Consider the following 20,015-nt stretch of genomic DNA (forward strand, 5'->3'; position numbering starts at 1 on the left):
CGGACTAAATACTTTTTTGCCCCAAAAATGTAACTAAATGTTGCTAAAAATGTGGGGCTCTGCCCTGAATGATGGGTCACCACTGCAAGTCAGTAACCTGGTTTCTATCTAACGTTGTTATGCGAATAAAATGTATCTAATGCCTGATGTAAACAGAACATTTGTCGGTAAACCTTCCTCATGTCAACAAAACAAAATACGCTAGACAAGGCTGGATTATTCCACTCAGCACGGACCGACGCCAATGTCTTCCGGCCGTGTGTTTTTGGTCCGGCCTTGATTTGACCCAAACATAGACGCCTATGGTTCACAAGTTTGGACAGCACAGTACAGCACAGTCCAGTAGAGAGCAGCACAGTACATCACAGTCCAGTAGAGAGCAGCACAGTACATCACAGTCCAGTAGAGAGCAGCACAGTACAGTACAGTACAGGAAAGTAAAGTATAGTTCAGTACAGCACAGTACAGTACAATACAGGAAAGTAAAGTATAGTTCAGTATAGTAGAATAGTCCAGTATAATGTACTGTATTGTACCCTACTTTACTCTAATGTACACAACTGAATTAAACTCTACTGTACCGTACTGTACTCTACTGAATAAAACTCTACTGTCCTGTACCGTACTGAACCGTGCTTTTCAAACTTGTGAAACATAGCCAAGACGTCTATAATTTGTTCAGATTTGGTCTGGTAATTAATATAAAAAAAATGTTTACCCCCTTTTCTCCCCAATTTCGTGGAATCCAATTGTTAGTAGTTACTATCTTGTCTCATCGCTACAACTCCCGTATGGGCTCCGGAGAGACGAAGGTAGAAAGCCATTTGTCCTCCGAAACACAACCCAACCAAGCCGCACTGCTTCTTAACACAGCGCACATCCAACCCGTAAGCCAGCCGCACCAATGTGAGGAGGAAACACTGTGCACCTAGTGACCTGGTTAGCGTGCACTGCGCCCGGCCCGCCACAGGAGTCGCTAGTGCGCGATGAGACAAGGATATCCCTACCGGATCCCTGCGCCACCCGGGAGGCTCTTGGTCTGGTAATTTAATGTTAATTTCATTAGAATAATATCCAGTAAAAACATGTTTGTTTTTACTTTTACAGTTTGGTCATTCAGCAGGAGCTCTTATCCAGAGTGACATAGTCAGTGCATTCAACTAATGTAGATAAACACCATCACAGTTATAAGAAGGAAAAATATTTATGTAACCGTTACTGAGAATGTTATTGAACACTGAACAAAAATATAAAACGTCTTCTGTAAAATTACCTCTCTACCATGGTTTATGGTTGAGAAATGAACATTAAATGATCTGACAAGCGCTCTGCCAATTGCACATTCCCTCAACATGAGACATCTGTGGCATTGTGTTGCGTGTGAAAACGGCACATTGTAGAGTGGCCTTTTATTGTCCCCAGAACAAGGTGCAGGAGGTTCCTTTTCAGTCACGTTGTCTTGAGTCTCGGTTTTTTCCTTCTCTCTTCATACCGTTTTTGATGTAGGCATTTTGTTTAAATGTGTTAACTTTGATATTCAGCTGTATTATACTGATGTTTTGTCTGTTCATGTCATTTATGTCGAAATAATTAATAATAATAATCACAACAAAACGTACATTTGTATGCATTTTTCCTCTGCTCTACAATAAAACAGATTTATTTATTTATATTTGAAACATTTTATACAGAACAGCATGCCTATGCTGTTGAAAAGCATACAAACTCACCTGATCCCTTGTGGAAGATATTGTTTCCTCGGAGTTTATTCACATGACAAATAAGTAAGTGGGCTACATTTACTTTGCTAGTCGCAGCCTTTAGATAAAGATTACGGGGTTGCTGGGAAATAATTCCAGGATCTCAAGTCCGATGAGCTCAAATAGCAGACCAATCAAACGTTGATTTAGATATAAAAACTTGATTTAAGTAGTGACAAATAAGCGTCTCGTGTAGGCTAATCTTACTTCGGAAAGATCCTGGATAAGATTTTTCCGGATCTATAAATCAAGAACACGTTCAACAACAACAGCCCTTTCACTAAGAATCCTGTTATCTGCCATCGTCTACTTTTACCTGACACCCACTTTGAACAGGAACCTCTCAGAGTCCTGATGTTTTTTCGGGTGAAGACAAAGCATGAAAAGTGCTTGACCTTGTATATTATTATGAGATGTATCCTTTATTCCAGTTTCACGAGTCGTTTCATAATTCTTTAATAACAATAATTAGATTTTGTAGAGCACATTTCCCACACTCAATGCACTTATATTAAAACAGATTATATATATATATATATTATTTTTAAGCGTACTAAACAATTAAGGAGATGAACTGACTTGGTTGAGAAGATAATGGGTTGAATTTATTGATCAATTGAATACATGAATACATACCTACTATTGTTAAAACATTCTACATTATAACAATTTCATTGATAATGGGAGTACATGAAAGATACAACTCTCAACACCCCCCCCCCCCCCCCCACCCCACTCACTCACCCACCCAAACATCCCCCACTCCACACACACAGTTCACATGTTCTATGACGTTGAAACAGGTCAGTATGATGTTGTTTAGCCCATAGAGCCGGTTTCCGAGACAACGCTTAATACTAGTTCAGAGCAGGCCAGTCCCAGAAGAGACCCTTCTTATCAACTGTAAGCCAGAATGTCCTCTGTGTCGTCTTCTCGGTGTTATTCTCCAACCCCATTGTCAGACCTCTGACAAGCAGAGCTTCTGTTGTCTTTACAGGTCTGTAGGTATGATATCTGATTGGAGGTTAGCTTTACAGTAATGCTATTGGTCAACAACTCAGATTTTGAATTCAAAACAAGTCTGACATTATAAAAGGTCTTACATTCATTGCCTCTCTCTTTTTTGGTTCCTGAACTGCTGTGGTGAGATACTCTCAATTTCTTTCTCTCTCCCATGAGCCATGGTTTCTTCGTCTCCCTCATTCTCTCTCTGACCATGCCTAGAAGGATGTCTTGTAACACTAACTATAGTCTCTTGCATATTGCCATTAATCTTATGGAGTCAGATAATTAATTTAATGGGCTTTTTTTGCTGTCTTATTACGAGTAGCATGTAAGGTACACATGCATATATGATAAATATAACCCCACTACACTAGCCCTAAACTAAAAAACAAGCTCAATGGAGAATCTCTATTCAATTATTTTTTTAATGATAATCTCTGTCCGGGAAACCACCCCATAGTGTCCACGGTGTTGAGCAGTGTTTCTCAAACCTCTCCTTGGACACCCCCCAGACGTTTCACAACTTTGTTGTATTCCTGAACTAGCTCACCTGGTTCACCTCGTCGAGGGCTTTTAGGATTAGTTGACTAGTTGAATCAGGTGTATTAGTTCTGGAATAGATCAAAATCCACGAAACGTCCCTGAGGAGAGGTTTGACAACCACTGGTGCAGAAAACAGGTCAATAAGGGGGTTTAGTAGCAGAAGGTGCGGTGTGTAGCGGGTAGCCAGTGTTCACATAGAACACTGGTGATGTGGTTTCAGAACTTGGTGTGGCTGAGGAGTCCGGCAGCTGAGTTTTGGACCATTTAGAACTTACAGAAGGTACCGGAACAGATGTCGGAGAGGAGAGGGTTGGAAGAGGACACATTCCTCCTCTGGCGTGGGCTTTCTGGTGACTTTTTAGGTGCCCCGACTGAGCGAAGCTCTTCTCGCATAGATTACAACCGTAGGGCTTCTCTCCCGTGTGTGTTCGTTGATGATTGGCCAGGGTGGCTGATTGAGTGAATCTTTCACTACACTGATCGCAGCCATACGGCTTGGCTCCTGTGTGTGTGCGCTGGTGGCTCGTCAGTTGCCCAGACTGAACAAAACTCTTCCCGCACAGATCACAGCTGTAGGGTTTCTCTCCGGTGTGTGTTTTGCGGTGGCTCGCCAGGGCTCCGGCCCGCGTGAAGCTCTTGCCACATTCATCACAGAGGTGAGGCTTCTCTCCAGTGTGAGTCCTCTGGTGGCGTCTCAGGTGGCTAGAGGTAATGAACCTCTTCTCACACTGATCACAGGCGTAGGGCTTCTCTCCTGTGTGTGTCCTCTGGTGGATTGTCAGAGATCCCGACTGAGCGAACCTCTCCCCACACTGATCACAGCTGTAAGGCTTCTCCCCAGTATGAGTTCTCTGATGATTTGACAGGGTGCCGGATTCAGAGAAGCACTTGCCACACTGCTCGCAACAGTAAGGCTTCTCACCGGTGTGGGATCTTTGATGGGAGTTTAAGTGGGCCCAGTTAATGAAGCTCTTTCCACATTCGCAGATGAAAGGTTTCTCTCCGCTGTGGGTTTTCTGGTGGAGTCTCAGGGCACTCGAGTGGGAGAAATTCTTCCCGCAGTCCGAGCAGTGGTAGGGCTTCTCTCCCGTGTGGACTCTCTGGTGGGATTTCAAGTGTGCCGACGTGACGAAACGTTTCGGACAATCCAAACAAGAGAATGGCAGCTCGCCGGTGTGCCTTCGCATGCGGTGTAGCTTCAGGGCGTTCGATTGGCCAAACCTCTTCCCACAGTCGGAGCAGCGGTAGGGCTTTTCACCGGTGTGCGTTCGCATGTGTGATATCAGATAAGATGAGCAGTAGAAACTGTTCTCGCACTGTGTACAGTGGTAAGGCTTCTCTCCGGTGTGCGTGTGCTGATGGACAGTCAAATGACTTTTGTGACTGAAGCTTTTGCCACAGTCTGAGCAGCAGTGGGGTTTTTTCACTGTGCGTTTCGGCTGGCGTTTTTTAACACTCTTCTCTGCTGCCTCAATCAAATCTTCTTCTTCCTCCTCCTCCTCCTCTTCTCCTCCTTTCACCGTTCCACTCAGCCCCGGTGTTTTCCTGCTTTCGAGTCCAAGTGAAGCACTACCTGGGGATTCTTGGAAGGGGGACAGGTGAGGGTTGTTCTGGTAACTATAATGATTCCCTCCATCCTCTTTACGTTCTGCGTCGCAGCTTCCTTGTGCTCCGTCGTCCACATGCGCTGACACTGATTGTCTGGAGGCCACACCCCCAGCATCCTGTATCCTTTTGATGTCCTCTTTCAGTTGGAGTAACCATGACATTCCCCGATCCTCAGATTTCATTAAATCCTCATTTTCCCATGTTTCCTCCATGATTTTACGCCGCAGTGCTCGTTGATTCTTTCCTTTCATTTCGGATCCATCCTTGCCACCTATTCCACTGCATTCACAAAGGGAGCGTAAATTGTCCTCTGTTAAAGTCCATAAACTCTCTTCAATTTCATCCATCAACGTTTCTCTTTCACGATTCATATTGTCTTGCTCACGAGGTATCAGAAATGATGAAGTTGTTGAACACCTGAAATTCGTTCGGTGCTCTCTAGTAAGCTACTCCAAGGTCTTTCACTCGTTCTCCTCTGTTCCTGAATAATAAAATAATTTGATAATACTTTAATTACCATTAAATAAATACTTTGTCAAGGGCTCAACTGCAGGTGATTGTTAGACAAGATACCCCTTAGAAGTGTGTTGATCTTATAGGTGTTCGGCTGTAGCTAAGCAATATAGCCTAGTAGCTCAACTACTGTACTCCATCTCGCCCTTCGAAAGGCCAGGCTGGTGGAATTATTGCTGTATTGCAAACAGACTCCTATCCAATCCTCTCAGTTATAGCTACATGGCTAAGTGCATAATGAGCTGTGTGTTAATTCGGGATTCAGTGTAGGGTTCGAGCTAGATATCGGTTATAAACGTTGGTAGCTATAGTTAACCGGACCCATTGTCGGTAGTTATAGCTAGCTGGCTAACGTTAGCTGGATAGCTAGCAATTATCTCTACGACTATATTGTGTGGCATTAAAATATTATCACCTTATTTTCGATTTGTGGTTCTTCTGTGCGTCCAGATAAAGTTGTCTTGTTGCTCAAGTTTTTTCGTTTTACATTGTATATTTAGAGAAAAATACAGTTGCAGTCGTGGGGAATCAACGATAAGGCAACAACTTCCTGTTTGTCTGCGCTCTCAGGCCAGAGCAATCGAATGTCGACGTAGATCTCCAGTCATAACATCCGCTAGGGAAGTCGAGGTGAGTAACAGCTCGCTGGCTAGTTAACAAATTTTGTTTTAACGGGCAATTAAATGTACGCAGCTATATTGAAAAGGTGCTCACCCAAGCTAGCACTATATACCAGAACGCTAGGTGGCTAATGCTACGAAAAGGACGGGTCAGTTTCGGCGAGAGCTAGCTCAGTTAGCTAATATTGTGTAGCATCACCACTATCCATCTTGTTTAGCGTCTCTTCTCTCCTTGTGTCTATGATAATACAATCACATGTAAACTAGAGTGTAACGGTCAAAAACCTGCATTTGTAACACAATTCATCTTTGAAGTGAGCCGATCTACGCCCCCTGTTTAAAGAGGTGAGGTCATCCGGTAAATAACTAGCACTAAGCAATTGCACAAGTTCTCATCAGGGGTGGAGCATGAGAATTCCAAGATATGCTGCAACAATTTATTTTCGTTTTTTGTTAATTCTCAAATGCACAATAATGACCCCCAGTTGGCTCATTCATCTCCTCTCCCCTGTAACTATTCCCCAGGTCGTTGCTGTAAATGAGAATGTGTTCAGTCAACTTACCTGGTAAAATAAAAAATAGATTTTTGTAGTATGCCTATAAGACCATGACCAAGGTTAGTGACAGTTGCTGACAATGTACATTTGTTTTAAAATCAACAAACAATACATCCTAATGTGATTTATCACCTGCCTCTAACAGTGAAATGCTTACTTACAGGGTCCTATAAAAATAGAAGTAGTGACACAAGGAATGAATAGAGTGAATAACATTAACATGGCTATATACAGGGAGTACCAGTACCAAGTTGATGTGCAGGGATACCATGTAAAATGACTAGGCATCCAGATACATAATACTGAGCTGTAGCAGCAGCTTATGTGGTGAGTGTGTGTATAGTCAGTGAAAAAGCGTTAGTTTAAAAATAAATAAAAAACAGTCAATGCAAGTAGTCCTTATTAGCAGCCTTGACAGTGTCCAGGGCGTGTCCTCAGAAGACCGGTTCTAGGTGGAATAAGAGCATTGCTATAAAACAACTGATTTAAATGAATACCATCAAGGGGAGCCCCTGACTGAACTGATGGCCAAACATTTATACCTGATGCCACGCCCTTAATTAACAATAAGGCACACCTGTGTTAACCGGCCATGAGGCTGTGGTCAAGAGCGCATGCCTGTTAAACCAGGGTTTCCAGGGTCGGTGCAGATTTTGGTTCTGCCCTAGCACATACTTGAATCAGCTGTGTCGTGTTGTGCCAGGGCAAAAATCAAAATGTGCCCCCACGGGGGGCACCATGACCCAGTTTGGGGAACCCTGTGTTAAATAACCTCATATCATTGTGTGTATGTGTCATTGAACCCACAGATAACCATGGATCTACACTAGAATAAACAATTACAAGCCCAAAAGGATTCAGAAATGGATTTTGGCGAGAACGCCGGGTCTGAGTCGGAATCAGACTACCTTCCTAGTCCCACTGCCCCAGAACCTGAACCCAATGTGACTGTGAAGGAAGAGGAAGAGGAGGGACATAGTGACATGGTTGACCCAGGTGAGTCCATGTTGCGTGAAGTTGGCCCTAGACGCTGATCTTCGGTCAGTTTTGTATTTCTCCCACCAATGAGAGAGGCTTGGGGGAGATTAGGCTAATCCTGGATCTGCACCTATGGGAGATAGAGGTTAGTAGTGTAAAAAATATAAAGCAGTGAACAAAATGATTATGAATGGAATACTATGAAAAAAATAGTTAGATCCGGGACTGATCAAAGACAACAGTAGAGGCAACTAGAGGTAAGCCTAACCACGCGATCTAAGGCACTGCATCTCAATGCTAGAGGTGTCACTACAGACACCCTGGTTCGAATCCAGGCTGTATCACAAATGGCCGTGATTGGGAGTCCCATAGGGCGGCGCACAATTGACCCAGCTTTGTCCGGGTTTGGCCGGTGTAGGCCGTCATTGTACATAAGAATTTGTTCTTAACTGACTTGTCTAGTTAAATAAATAAATAAAATATCAGAGCATTATGTTGACTTAGGGAGAATCCCAACTAGATGTAGGCCTAACCAGAGCATTATGTTTCCTTAGGGAGAATCCCAACTAGAGGTAGGCCTAACCAGAGCATTATGTTGACTTAGGGAGAATCTCAATTGCATTTCCTTGATTCCTCGCATCCTCTCTCCTTCTGAAAAATGATCGGATGTAAAGGTCAGAGGGGAGGGACCTCTGACCTCATCCAATGCTTTATGAGAAAGAAGCAAGGAGAGAGGACAAGGAATCAAGCAAATTAAACTGAGATTCTCCCTTACTTATTCCCTTCAGTTCCAAGAGGAACACAGGGCCCCAACGGTGCATGTCCAGCATTACAGTATTAGCTGGCAATTAATTATATTGGTTTGGTTATTTCAGACCACCTCTCAGGTCTCGCCGCGGCAGAAAGACCCAGATTTAATATGATTATCAAAGAAGAGGAGGAGGAGGAAGATGATGAAGCAGAAGCAGAGGAAGATGAAATGGTTTACCCGGGTAAGTCCAGAGGCCTGTTCAGAGGATGTAAGTTCGAATCAGGTAGAAATCTATGGTTTCAAACAGAAATGATTGCCTGTCAGATTGAATAAGCAGGGCTATTCAACTCTTACCCTACGAGGTCCGGAGCCCGCTGGTCTTCTGTTCTACCGGATAGTTCAGCAGCCCTGGTTAGAGGGGGAAAATGAAAACAAGCAGTGGAACTGGCTTCGAGGTCCAGAGTTGACCTTGAGGGGGAATAGGGAATCATGTCAGCTCCTTTCATGCCATTTCTATCTGCAACGTTCAGATTGTGTCATGTCACTGAATCCACCCGTTGTAGGTGGGCCTGTGAGGTGTCGGGAGAAAGTTAGTGTCATAATAATGTTGATATCACAACAACATCATGATCTGTCTGATACAGTGTGATTTGTGACAAAGGAAGGAAGGGTTGCTAGGATACACAATGGTAGGTGTTTGTAGATAGGTGCTCTTTGGTAGAGCGGTTAGATAGGTGCTCTTTGGCAGAGCGGTTAGATAGGTGTTCTTTGGTAGAGCGGTTAGCTAGGTGCTCTTTGGTAGAGCGGTTAATAGGTCATCAAAGAAACAAGGACCAAGACACTCTTCATATCATTAAAATGCTTTTATTGTTATGGCATGTTCAATAGAACAAAGATTTAAAACCTTGGCGTGTTTCGGCAGCATGGCCATCGTCAGGGACGACAAAGATACGATGACAGCACAGGAGGTTGGTGCCACCTTAAGTGGGGAGGATGGACTCGTGGTAATTGCTGGAGCAGAATTAGTGGGATGGTATCAAATACATCAAACGCATGGTTTCCATGTGTTTGATGCCGTTCCATTGGCTCCATTCCAGCCATTATTATGAGCCGTCCTCCTCTCAGCAGCCTCCACTGAATGACAGTGTGATTTGTCAGTTGTATTTTCCCTTATATTTTCCATACAATGTTCGTTGAAATACAAACGGCAAGGTGCTGTCTGCAATAAATAATAAAAAACTGGTGGTAGGTTAAGAGTGTTGATCTAGGACCAGGTGCCTCCGGTCCACATAATCTTATTCATTATGATCTAAAAGGCAAAAATTATCCTAGATCAGCGCTGGTACACTGAGACGCTTTGTGAATGCGGACGCTGGTCTGTGATTATCAGGCAGTTTGATGGGTTTGGTTTTGGGCTGGAATCCTAACAGGATACCCGGCCATTTAACTAAAACTAGCTTGCAAATGATCAAGTTTAGTTACTTGAGTGAATTCATCTGCAGAAAAACTGGTGAAGACACAGAACGAGAGATTTGCTCTTCAGAAAAAGAGAGAAACTCCTGTGCAGAGCAGAGCAGTGCGTCTAGATCTAGGTGCTAATTTTGGCGGAAACAACTGGTATTCTAAATCAATTCTAAAACCACACAGTAAAACAAGACAGACATGCCTGCCCTCTGTCCTAGTGTGGGATTGTTACACTTTTTTTTTATAGAGAGATTTGCTCTCTCTCATTGTTAACCATGGCACTTTGACATAAACATTTTTAGTTTGTCTTGTTTATTTTTTAGCCAGGCATGTGAATTTAGAACAAAGTCTTATTTACAATGACTGTCTGTGTGTTTGTCTGTAGCTGGAACGTAATACCCCTCCCTCTAGTGATGTCACAATGCCAGAATTTTGTATCACGATACTCAATACGGAAATGATACTCGATACGAAACGATACCGAAACCACAGCAAAACATTTTTTTAACAATATGTTTAACTGTTATTTGAAATTTAATTTATTTTTAAAAAACAAAGCACCATATTTAATAACAGAATAATCTTTAATTTTCCTTCTCCAAAATCATATGAGACTCGGAGCATACTAAATAATTGTACAATTAAATCTAAACTGTTTTAAAATGTAATTTCATACAGGGTTATTTTGCTAATCTATGGTCATAATATTGGTTCAAATTACATTAATAAGCTAAATAATTGTATGTAAAATGTAATAGTTTAGTTCCAAAACAATATATAAAAACCCTTTGACGCTCTTGTCTTGCCCTAGTCCACACACCGTAGAAATAGAATGGATTCTATGGTCCACACAGCATACTACGATTCTCAGAATGAATTTCACCTCCCATGGTGCAATGCTCTGCCAAGGGCTGCTGGCTGGCTAGCAACACGACTAGCAGGCCCAGACAAGCTAGCTACGTAGCTAGTCAAAATATATAGCTGTCATAGCTAAGTTATGAGTGCATTGGAGGGTGATATAATATACTAGCCTTAACAATATAATACTGACAAAAGCACATACAATGCCTTCAGAAAGTATTCAGACCCCTTGACTTTTTCCAAATATTGTTAGGTTACAGCCTTATTCTAAAATGTATTAAACTGTTTTTCCCCTCATCAATCAACACACAATACCTCATAATGACATCACAATACCTCATAATGACATCACAATACCTCATAATGACAAAGCAAAAACATTTAAAATGTTTTAGAAATTAAAATAATATGACATTTACATAATTATTCAAACCCTTTACCCAGTACTTTGTTGGAGCACCTTTTGCAGCGATTTACAGCCTTAAGTGTTCTTGGGTATGACGCTACAAACTTAGCACACCTGTATTTGGGCAGTTTCTCCCATTCTTCTCTGCAGATCTTCTCAAGCTCTCAGGTTGGATGGGGAGCATTGCTGCACAGCTATTTTCGGGTTTCTCCAGAGTTGTTCGATCGGTTTTCAAGTCCGGACTCTGGGCAATTCAAGGACTTTTAGAGACTTGTCCCGAAGCCACTCCTCTGTTGTCTTGGCTGTGTGCTTAGGGTCGTTGTCCTCGCCCCAGTTTGAGGTCCTGAGCACTCTGGAGCAGGTTTTCATTAACCTGTCTAGGACTGGGGAACCCCTCGCCAACAGCCAATGAAAATGCAGGGCGACAAATACAAATCAACAGAAATCTCATAAATCTAATTTCTCAAACATACAAGTATTTTACACCATTTTAAAGATAAAATTCTCATTAATCCAGCCACAGTGTCTGATTTCAAAAATGCTTTACAGCGAAAGCTCCACAAATGATTGTTATGTCACCACCAAGCCACAGAAAAACCCAGCCATTTTTCCAGCCAAAGAGAGGAGTCACAAAAAGCACAATTAGCAGATAAAATTAATCACTAACCTTTGATGATCTTCATCAGATAACACTCATAGGATTTCATGTTACATTATTGTGTATGTTTTGTTCGATAAAGTGCATATTTATATCAAACAATCAAATTTTACATTGGCGCGTTACGTTCAGTAGTTCTAAAACATGCGGTGATTGTGCAGAGAGCCACATTAATTCACAGAAATACTCATTATAAAACTGTTATAAATCATTATAAATCCGCCATGTTGCGCAGTCAACATTAGTCAAAAATAGCATTATAAATATTCACTTACATTTGATGATCTTCATCAGAATGCACTCCCAGGAATCATAGTTCCACAATAAATGTTTATTTTGTTCGATAATGTCCATCATTTATGTCCAAATAGCTTCTTTTGTTAGAGCGTTTGGTAAACAAATGCAAACGCCCGTTCAGGTCCAGTCGGACAAAAAGTTCCAAAAGTTATATTACAGGTCGAAGAAACTTGTCAAACTAAGTATATAATCAATCTTTAGGGTGTTTTTCTCATAAATGTTCAATAATGTTCCAACCAGAGAATTCCATTGTCTGTAGAAAAGCAATGGAATGAGAGATACCACTCATGTGACTGAGAACGAGGCTGCTGCCAGACCCCTTAGTCAAACAACTCTCATCCGGCCCCCCTTCACTGTAGAAGCCTGAAGCAACGTTCCAAAGAGGGTTGACATCTAGTGGAAGCCTTAGGAAGTGCAAAATAACCCATATCCCACTGTGTATTTGATAGGGGCTGAGATCAAAAACTACAAACCTTAGATTTCCCACTTCCTGTTTAGATTTTTTCTCTGATTTTTGCCTGCCATATGAGTTCTGTTATACTCACAGACATCATTCAAACAGTTTTAGAAACTTCAGTGTTTTCTATCCAATATGAATAATAATATGCATATATTAGCATCTGGGACTGAGTAGGAGGCAGTTTACTCTGGGCAAGCTATTCATCCAAAAGTGAAAATGCTGCCCCCTATCCCAAAGAATTTAAGGATCTCTCTGTACTTAGCACCGTTCATCTTTACATCTATCCTAACTAGTTCCCAGTCTCTGCCACTGAAAAACATCCCCATAGCATGATGCTGCCACCACCATGCTTCACCGTAGGGATGGTGCCAGGTTTCCTCCAGACGTGATGCTTGGCATTCAGGCCAAAGAGTTCAATCTTGGTTTCATCAGAACAGAGAATCTTGTTTCTCATGGTCTGAGAGTCTTTATGTGCCTTTTGGCAAACTCCAAGCGAGCTGTCATGTGCCTTTTACTGAGGAGTGGCTTCCGTCTGGCCACTCTACCATAAAGGCCTGATTGGTGGAGTGCTGCAGAGATAGTTTTCCTTCTGGAAGGTTCCCCCATCTCCACAGAGGAACTATAGAATTCTGTCAGAGTGGCCCCTCTCCCCCGATTACTCAGTTTGGTCGGGCGGTCAGCTCTAGGAAGAGTCTTGGTGGGTCCAAACTTCTTCCATTTAAGAATGATGGAGGCCACTGTGTTCTTGGGGACCTTTATTTCTGCAGACATTTTTTGGTACCCTTCCCCGGATCTGTGCCTCGACACAACCCTGTCTCGGAGCTCTACGGACAATTCCGTTGACCTCATGGTTTGGTTTTTGCTCTGACATGCACTGTCAACTGTGGAACATTATATAGACCGGTGTGTGCCTTTCCAAATCATTTCCAATCAATAGAATTTACCACAGGTGGACTCCAATCAAGTTGTAGAAACATCTCAAGGTTGATTAATGGAAACAGGATGCACCTGAGCTCAATTTTGAGTCTCATAGCAAAGGGTCTGAATACTTATGTAAATAATGTATCTGTTTTTTATTTTTAATACATTTGCAAAAATGTATAAAACTCTGTTTTCGCTTTGTCACTATGGGGCATTGTGTGTAGATTTTTATTTATTTAATCAATTTTAGGATAAGGCTGTAACATAACAAAATGTGGAAAAAGTCAAGGGGTCTTGTTGCTACATTTGATGTAGTGTCTGTGCCCAATAATGTTTGTACCATGTTTTGTGCTGCTACTACCTTGTGTTGTTGTCATGTTGTGTTGCTGCCATGCTGTGTTGTTGTCTTAGGTCTCTCTTTATGTAGTGTTCTGGCGTCATGATGTGTGTTTTGTCCTATATATATATATATATATATATATATATATTTAATCCCAGCCTAGGTCCCCGCAGGAGGCCTTTTGGTAGGCTGTTTATGTAAATAAAAATTTGTTCTAAACTGACTTGCCTAGTTAAATAAAGGTAAAATAAATAAATATTGCTGACTTGAATGTACCCCCCAAAAAACATCCACTAGCACTCAGCCAACCAAGAAAGGTGAATATAATGTACACCTGTTACACCTGACCCTTGTTACATTTAGCCCCGGTCTTATCTATGGATTCAACTCCATTGGCGAGCGCTAACGTGCATAAACCATACCACTGTTAAAAACAATCGTTCTAAAAATGGTCCATTTTATGGCCTACTCATTTTTTTGGCTTTGAGAAATTGTAGCCTAGTAACAGTAGAAAGCTCAGTGATCCTCCTGTTAACAGTGGCCATCAAAACGTGCTTTCAGACGTGTTTTCCCGTGACTGCATTAAGAATGTTCTACACTATCCACGTTTCCCATACACATTTGTTATGCGCGTAAAGTCATATTCATATTCGTAAAGTCACGACAGCTCTGATGGAAACTGGAAGTTTTGGTACATTTTTATTAATGTAGACAGATCATTTGTTCGTTCGACATGGTGGGATCTTTTTTTTTTTTGTCGGTAAAGTTAATTATGCGAGAAATGGTAGTGGAAACGCCTTTTATGCGCAAATATTTATATAATAACCATCATATCGATTGTAAACTTGGAGTCACGTGATGATATGGTGTGTGGTCCTCTCACTATGACTCGGGAAACCATGCACTTTATTAGGCTAGGTAAGTTAGGAACAGAGTGGTGAAAGTGTACGGTGATGAGCTTGATGCTCCTTTCCAATAAATATAGAGGGTCTTATACTGGTGAATACTTGACTGCCGTTTGACAAATATACTACCTCTTATTCATAATAATTAGTATCGTAGACTACCCTACTCACACAGTTTACCCGCACTGTATCTAGCTGTTGGCTAGAGCGCACATGCCAATACCAGAGTAGACACAATTGCTATTTAACGCAACAGTTTTTGTTATTATCTACATTTTTCTCTCTTAAACTAGTGGATTATTTGGCATTCTGGGTAAATATGAGCAAAAAGGGCTTTGAGAAACATTTATTTTCTGTTTATCCTCTTGGACTTTCATTCAAAATATTCACAAAAATCAAACCTTTCATTTAAGTAAAATAATAAAAATTAAAATGTGAAATTGATATTTTGCTGTGAAACGTGTGCCACAATTATTGGCACCCCTAGAAATTCTTATGAGTAAAATCTAACTGAATTATATTCCCATTCATATGCTACATTTAAGTTAACCTGGGTGATTAGGAACACTTAAGTGGTAAGCCACGACTTCCTGTTTCACTGGGGTATAAATATGTGGTGACACACAGGCCAAGTTCCCATAGTCATCCACCACTATGTGAAAGATCCGAGAATACAGTAATGATGTGCGACAAAAGGTTGTCATGCTGAACAAATCAGGAAATGGCTATAAGAAAATAGCTCAGCGGTTGAAAATGACCATTTCCACTATCAGGGCGATAATTAAGAAGTTTAAAGCAACTGGAGATGTTAACAAATCGGCCTGCAAGAGGACGTGTTTCTATATTGACCCCACACACAGTGAGGAGGATGGTTCGAGTGGCCCAAAAATGTCCAAGGATCACAGCTGGCGAATTGCAGACCTTAATTGGGTCTTGGGGTCAGAAAGTCTCCAAAACTACGATCAGACACCACCTACATAACCACAAGTTGTTTGGGAGAGTTGCCATAAAAAAAGCCTTTGCTGTCATCAAACAACATACTGAGGCAACTACAATTTGCCAAAGTTACTGGAACTTTCAATGGGACTGAGTTCTATGGTCAGATGAGACCAAAATAGAGCCTTTTTGGAAACAAACACCAGATGTGGGTTTGGCGTAGACAGAAAGATGTCCATTCAGAAAAGTACCTCACCACCACTGTGAAGTATGTTGTGGACTGTTTTTCTTCCAAAGGCCCAGGACAACTTGTTAGGATACATGATATCATGGACTCCATGTACCAGCGGATATTAGATCAAAACCTAACTGCCTCTGCTAGGAAGCTTAAACTGGGCCGTGGTTGGATCTTCCAGCAGGACAGTGATCCAAAGCTCAACTCAAAATCCACACAAATGGTTCACTGACAACAGAATCAAGGTCTTACCAAAGCCATCCCAGTCTCCTGACCTAAACCCCATAGAAAACCTGAGGGATGAGCTAAAGAGGAGAGTCCACGAGCGTGGACCTCGACTCTGAAGGATCTGGAGAGATTCTAAATGGAGGAATGGTCTCAGATCCCTTGCCATGTGTTCTTAAACCTTATGACGCATTCTAGGAGAAGACTCAGAGCTGTAATCTTTGCACAGGGAGGTTGCACAAAGTATTGATTGAAATGGTGGCAATAATTGTGGCTCACATATTTGAGAATATTTGTTTGATGATAAGAATTGTATGTTTTACTTTATTATTTATTATTATTATTATTTTACATTAAAAGGTTAGATTTTTGTGAGTATTTTGATTGAAAGACCAAGAGGATAAACAATAAAAACATTTTCACAGCCCGTTTTTCTCATATTTACCAAGGGGCCCAATATTAGTGGAGGACACTGCATCTCAAGCCTTTCCTATTTGTATTTTTATTTTTTTTTTTACAATTATAGATCAAACATTGGAATATATCTACAACTTTAAAAAAATGTACAAAAATTAGAACAACTAGAACAACTAGAACAATTAGAACAACTAGAACAACTAGAACAACATCATTTTTGTTTAAATATCTAAAAGTTGTGATGACAGAGGGCATTTTTTGTTGAGCAAGAGCAGTGGGAAAATAATTTGGTGACATCTTATGGTCTTAATGTGAATCACAGGGGGCGGGGGCCAGTTGTCCCCTGGTACCCAAGGGTCTCAGCTCCAACTGGCTCTCATTTGGATCATAGGTGGGACCCAGCCCAATTCAACCCTGGGTCATTTTGGAACTAAACCTCCCTTGCACTGCGCTGTTTTGTAACACCTTTTGCTTAGATGTTTTGTTGGGCTGGCCCTCATCTGCTCTGTAAACAAAGTATTCCCATAGTTTGAGTCCGGTGTCAGTTTTGTCAACAAGTTGTGGGCGTGGAGATACCGGTTTGATGTTTTTGTTAGAAGAAGCCATGCTGTTGGCATTCTCTCTCTCTCTCCGCTTCTCAAAAGTGGCTTGCGTGGTGTTAGATAATTTCCCATCGCGTGCGCAATTAGCCTAGCTAGCTACTGAGGCCGTGAGAAGATTCAGACAAATTACTAGACTCAACCCTCTCAATCAGTACACACGTGAGACACATGGCAGAAGTAGCGAAAGGTCCAAAAATTCTAGTACCGAACCATTTTTCATATAGTACAGAAGTTTCTGTACACCGTACAACATTACCCTCCTCTAGGAACAATAAAGTAATAATCTGTGCATAGCCGTGATTGAGTGTCAAAACTCCCGGGACCTCACATGTATGACTCACTGGAGACCAGGGTTTAATCCCCTTTCACTGTTCTCCCCAATGGAGACCAGGGTTTAATCCCCTTTAACTGTTCTCCCACTGGAGATCAGGGTTTAATCCCCTTTCACTGTTCTCCCCACTGGATACCAGGTTTTAATCCCCTTTAACTGTTCTCCCCACTGGAGACCAGGGTTTAATCCCCTTTAACTGTTCTCCCCAATGGAGACCAGGGTTTAATCCCCTCTCAAAATTCTCCCCATTGGAGACCAGGGTTTAATTCCCACCCGCGACAATCCATTCTCAGTGTTCTCCCCAGGTGCTTGTCTGTCTCCTCTTGCTGAACGGTCTTCAATAAAAATGAAGTATTAATCTATTTGTCTGTGTTATTCAATCTGTATAGGAGACATGATAAAGTTGGACCCAGACTATCTTCCAGAAGTGACCGTGGCAACAGGGCAACCACAGCACCAGAAGAAGAAGGCTGCGAAGAAACTTCATCCATGCCCTGACTGTGGGAAGACATTTGACAGACCATCACACCTAGAGAGACATGAGAATACCCACACCAGAATCAAGAAGCTGGCCCCCGACTACACTTGTTCTTACTGTGGCAAGATCTTCGCTAAACCGTCAAAGCTTGCTCGGCACGAGCGAGGACACACCGGAGAGAAACCGTACTCTTGCTGCAAGTGCGGGAAGTGCTTCGCCGAGCCAGGGCACCGGAAGAGCCACGAGTTGACGCACAATGAAGAGAGACCGTACACCTGCGCCGACTGCGGGATAGGCTTCTTCAACCAGTCCAAGCTGCAACGGCACCAACGCACACACACGGGTGAGAAACCGTACTGCTGCACCGAATGTGGGAAGACCTTTGCTCGGTCAGGAGGCCTAAAGACTCACTGGCTAAGCCACACTGGAGAGAGACCATACCTCTGCTCCGACTGTGGGAAAAGCTTCTTCAGCTCTGGGGACCTGAAAGTCCACCACTTGACCCATACCGGAGAGAAACCACACTGCTGCTCCGTGTGTGGGAAGGGTTTCGCGCAGAGGGGGAACATGCGGGCTCATGAACGGTCTCACTCGGGGGAAAGGCCTTACAGCTGTGCCGACTGCGGGGCCAACTTCGCCCATTCTAACTATTTAAAGATACACCGGCGCATTCACACGGGAGAGAGACCCTTCCCTTGCCCTGTCTGCGGCAAGAGGTTTATTCTATCCGGGCACCTCGGAAGACACCAGAAAACACACATACCCAAAAACAACACTTAGGAGAACACACATATCCAAACACACACGGGGACACACTCATGAGCTTACTGAAGTATATTTTATTTGCATATAATCATGAACTACAATGAAACGGATTTAGAACAAAAAATAAAATACATGGTAAAAGTCCTGAGAGAGCGAGGGTAAGGGATGCTCCCCCGTGAAGCTCCGCCCTCAACACTTCTCTTTCCATACTGTGTCCCAAATGACACCCTGTTCCCTATATGGTGCACTACCGGGTCAAAGGTCAAACCTATATAGAGCAGAGGTTGCCCATTGGCCTGTTCCACTGTTTTAATCTAAACATTGTATAGAATTTATTTGGCAGGTTGTTGTGTGTGTGTGTGTGTGTGTGTATATATATATATATATATATATAGTGTGTCTTTGTCCTGAACTTTTTTGGTGGTTTTCATAATGTGAGAGCTCTGGTGAGTAAGGTTTCTATATTGTAGTTAGTTACCTGTAAACCACAGTTTCGGCCTCTCCTGATAGGCAAAGTCTCTTCAGATAATTTAAGCACGACTTTTTCCACATTTTGTTACGTTACAGCCTTGTTCTAAAATGGATTAAATTGCCCCCCCCCCCTCAATCTATACACAATACCCCATAATGACAAAGCAAAAAGGCCTGTCTCACAGTCCCTGCTGCTGAAAAACATCCCCACAGCTTGATGCTTCCACCACCATGCTTCACCGTAGAAATGGTGCCAGGTTTCCTCCAGATGTGACGCTTGGTTTCATCAGACCAGATAACCTTGTTTTTCATGGTCAGAGTCCTTTAGGTGCCTTTTGGAAAACTCCAAGTGGGCTGTCATGTAGCTTTAACTGAGGAGTAGCTTCTGTCTGGCCACTCTAACATAAAGGCACTGCACTGGTCTAGTGCTGCAGAGATAGTTGTCCTTCTGGAAGGTTCTGCACAGAACTTTGGAGCTCTGTCAGAGTGACCATCGGGTTCTTGGTCACCTCCCTGACCAAGGCCCCTCTCCCCCTCAGTTTTCCCGGTGCGGCCAGCTCTAGGAAGAGTCTTGGTGGTTCCAAACTTCTTCCATTTAAGAATGATGGAGGCCACTGTGTTCTTGGGGACATTCAATGCTGCAGGCATGTTTTTGGTACCCTTCCCCAGATCTGTGCCTTGACACAATCCTGTCTCGGAGCTCAATGTACAATTCCTAAAACCTCATGGTTTGGTTTTTGCTCTGACATGCACTATCAACTGTGGGACATTATATAGACAGGTGTGTGCCTTTCCAAATCATGTCCAATCATTTGAATTTACCACAGGTGTACTCCAATCAAGTTGTAGAAACATCTCAAGGATGATCAATGGAAACAGAATTTACCTGTGCTCAATTTCAAGTCTCA

At 42.4% G+C, this 20,015-nt stretch overlaps 2 protein-coding genes across 3 annotated transcripts; one reads left to right on the top strand and one right to left on the bottom strand.

Moving 5' to 3' along the window:
• Positions 1-2,696: 2,696 nt before the first annotated feature.
• On the bottom strand, positions 2,697-5,982 carry LOC110485378 (zinc finger protein 883). The gene is made up of 2 exons (XM_036948834.1): positions 5,845-5,982; positions 2,697-5,397 (listed from the first exon to the last, which is right to left on the bottom strand). Exon 2 carries the CDS (start codon positions 5,285-5,287, stop codon positions 3,446-3,448), a length of 1,842 nt encoding a protein of 613 aa, XP_036804729.1. The 5' UTR covers positions 5,288-5,397; positions 5,845-5,982; the 3' UTR covers positions 2,697-3,445.
• LOC110485387 (gastrula zinc finger protein XlCGF17.1) lies at positions 5,959-19,290 on the top strand. Of its 2 annotated transcripts, none has more exons than XM_036948836.1 (4): positions 5,959-6,059; positions 7,416-7,602; positions 8,460-8,576; positions 17,783-19,290. In XM_036948836.1, the coding sequence occupies exons 2-4, from the start codon at positions 7,470-7,472 to the stop codon at positions 18,649-18,651; spliced, it is 1,119 nt and encodes a 372-aa protein (XP_036804731.1). In that variant the 5' UTR covers positions 5,959-6,059; positions 7,416-7,469; the 3' UTR covers positions 18,652-19,290. The 2 variants fall into 2 exon arrangements, with proteins under 2 accessions (XP_036804731.1, XP_036804732.1); XM_036948837.1 differs by lacking the exon at positions 5,959-6,059 and adding an exon at positions 6,235-6,394.
• The last annotated feature ends 725 nt before the right edge of the window (positions 19,291-20,015 follow it).

Source organism: Oncorhynchus mykiss, chromosome 17 (genome assembly GCF_013265735.2).
Source record: "Oncorhynchus mykiss isolate Arlee chromosome 17, USDA_OmykA_1.1, whole genome shotgun sequence".
Classification (NCBI taxonomy): Eukaryota; Metazoa; Chordata; class Actinopteri; order Salmoniformes; family Salmonidae; genus Oncorhynchus; species Oncorhynchus mykiss.

Excerpts from the sequence above, each read along its gene's own strand:
- LOC110485387 (XM_036948836.1), top strand. The coding sequence starts at position 7,470 with ATGGATTTTGGCGAGAACGCCGGGTCTGAGTCGGAATCAGACTACCTT. Across the intron at positions 7,603-8,459 it reads TAGTGACATGGTTGACCCAG|ACCACCTCTCAGGTCTCGCC; the intron begins GTGAGTCCATGT and ends TGGTTATTTCAG. Across the intron at positions 8,577-17,782 it reads AGATGAAATGGTTTACCCGG|GAGACATGATAAAGTTGGAC; the intron begins GTAAGTCCAGAG and ends CAATCTGTATAG.
- LOC110485378 (XM_036948834.1), bottom strand. The coding sequence starts at position 5,287 with ATGAATCGTGAAAGAGAAACGTTGATGGATGAAATTGAAGAGAGTTTA.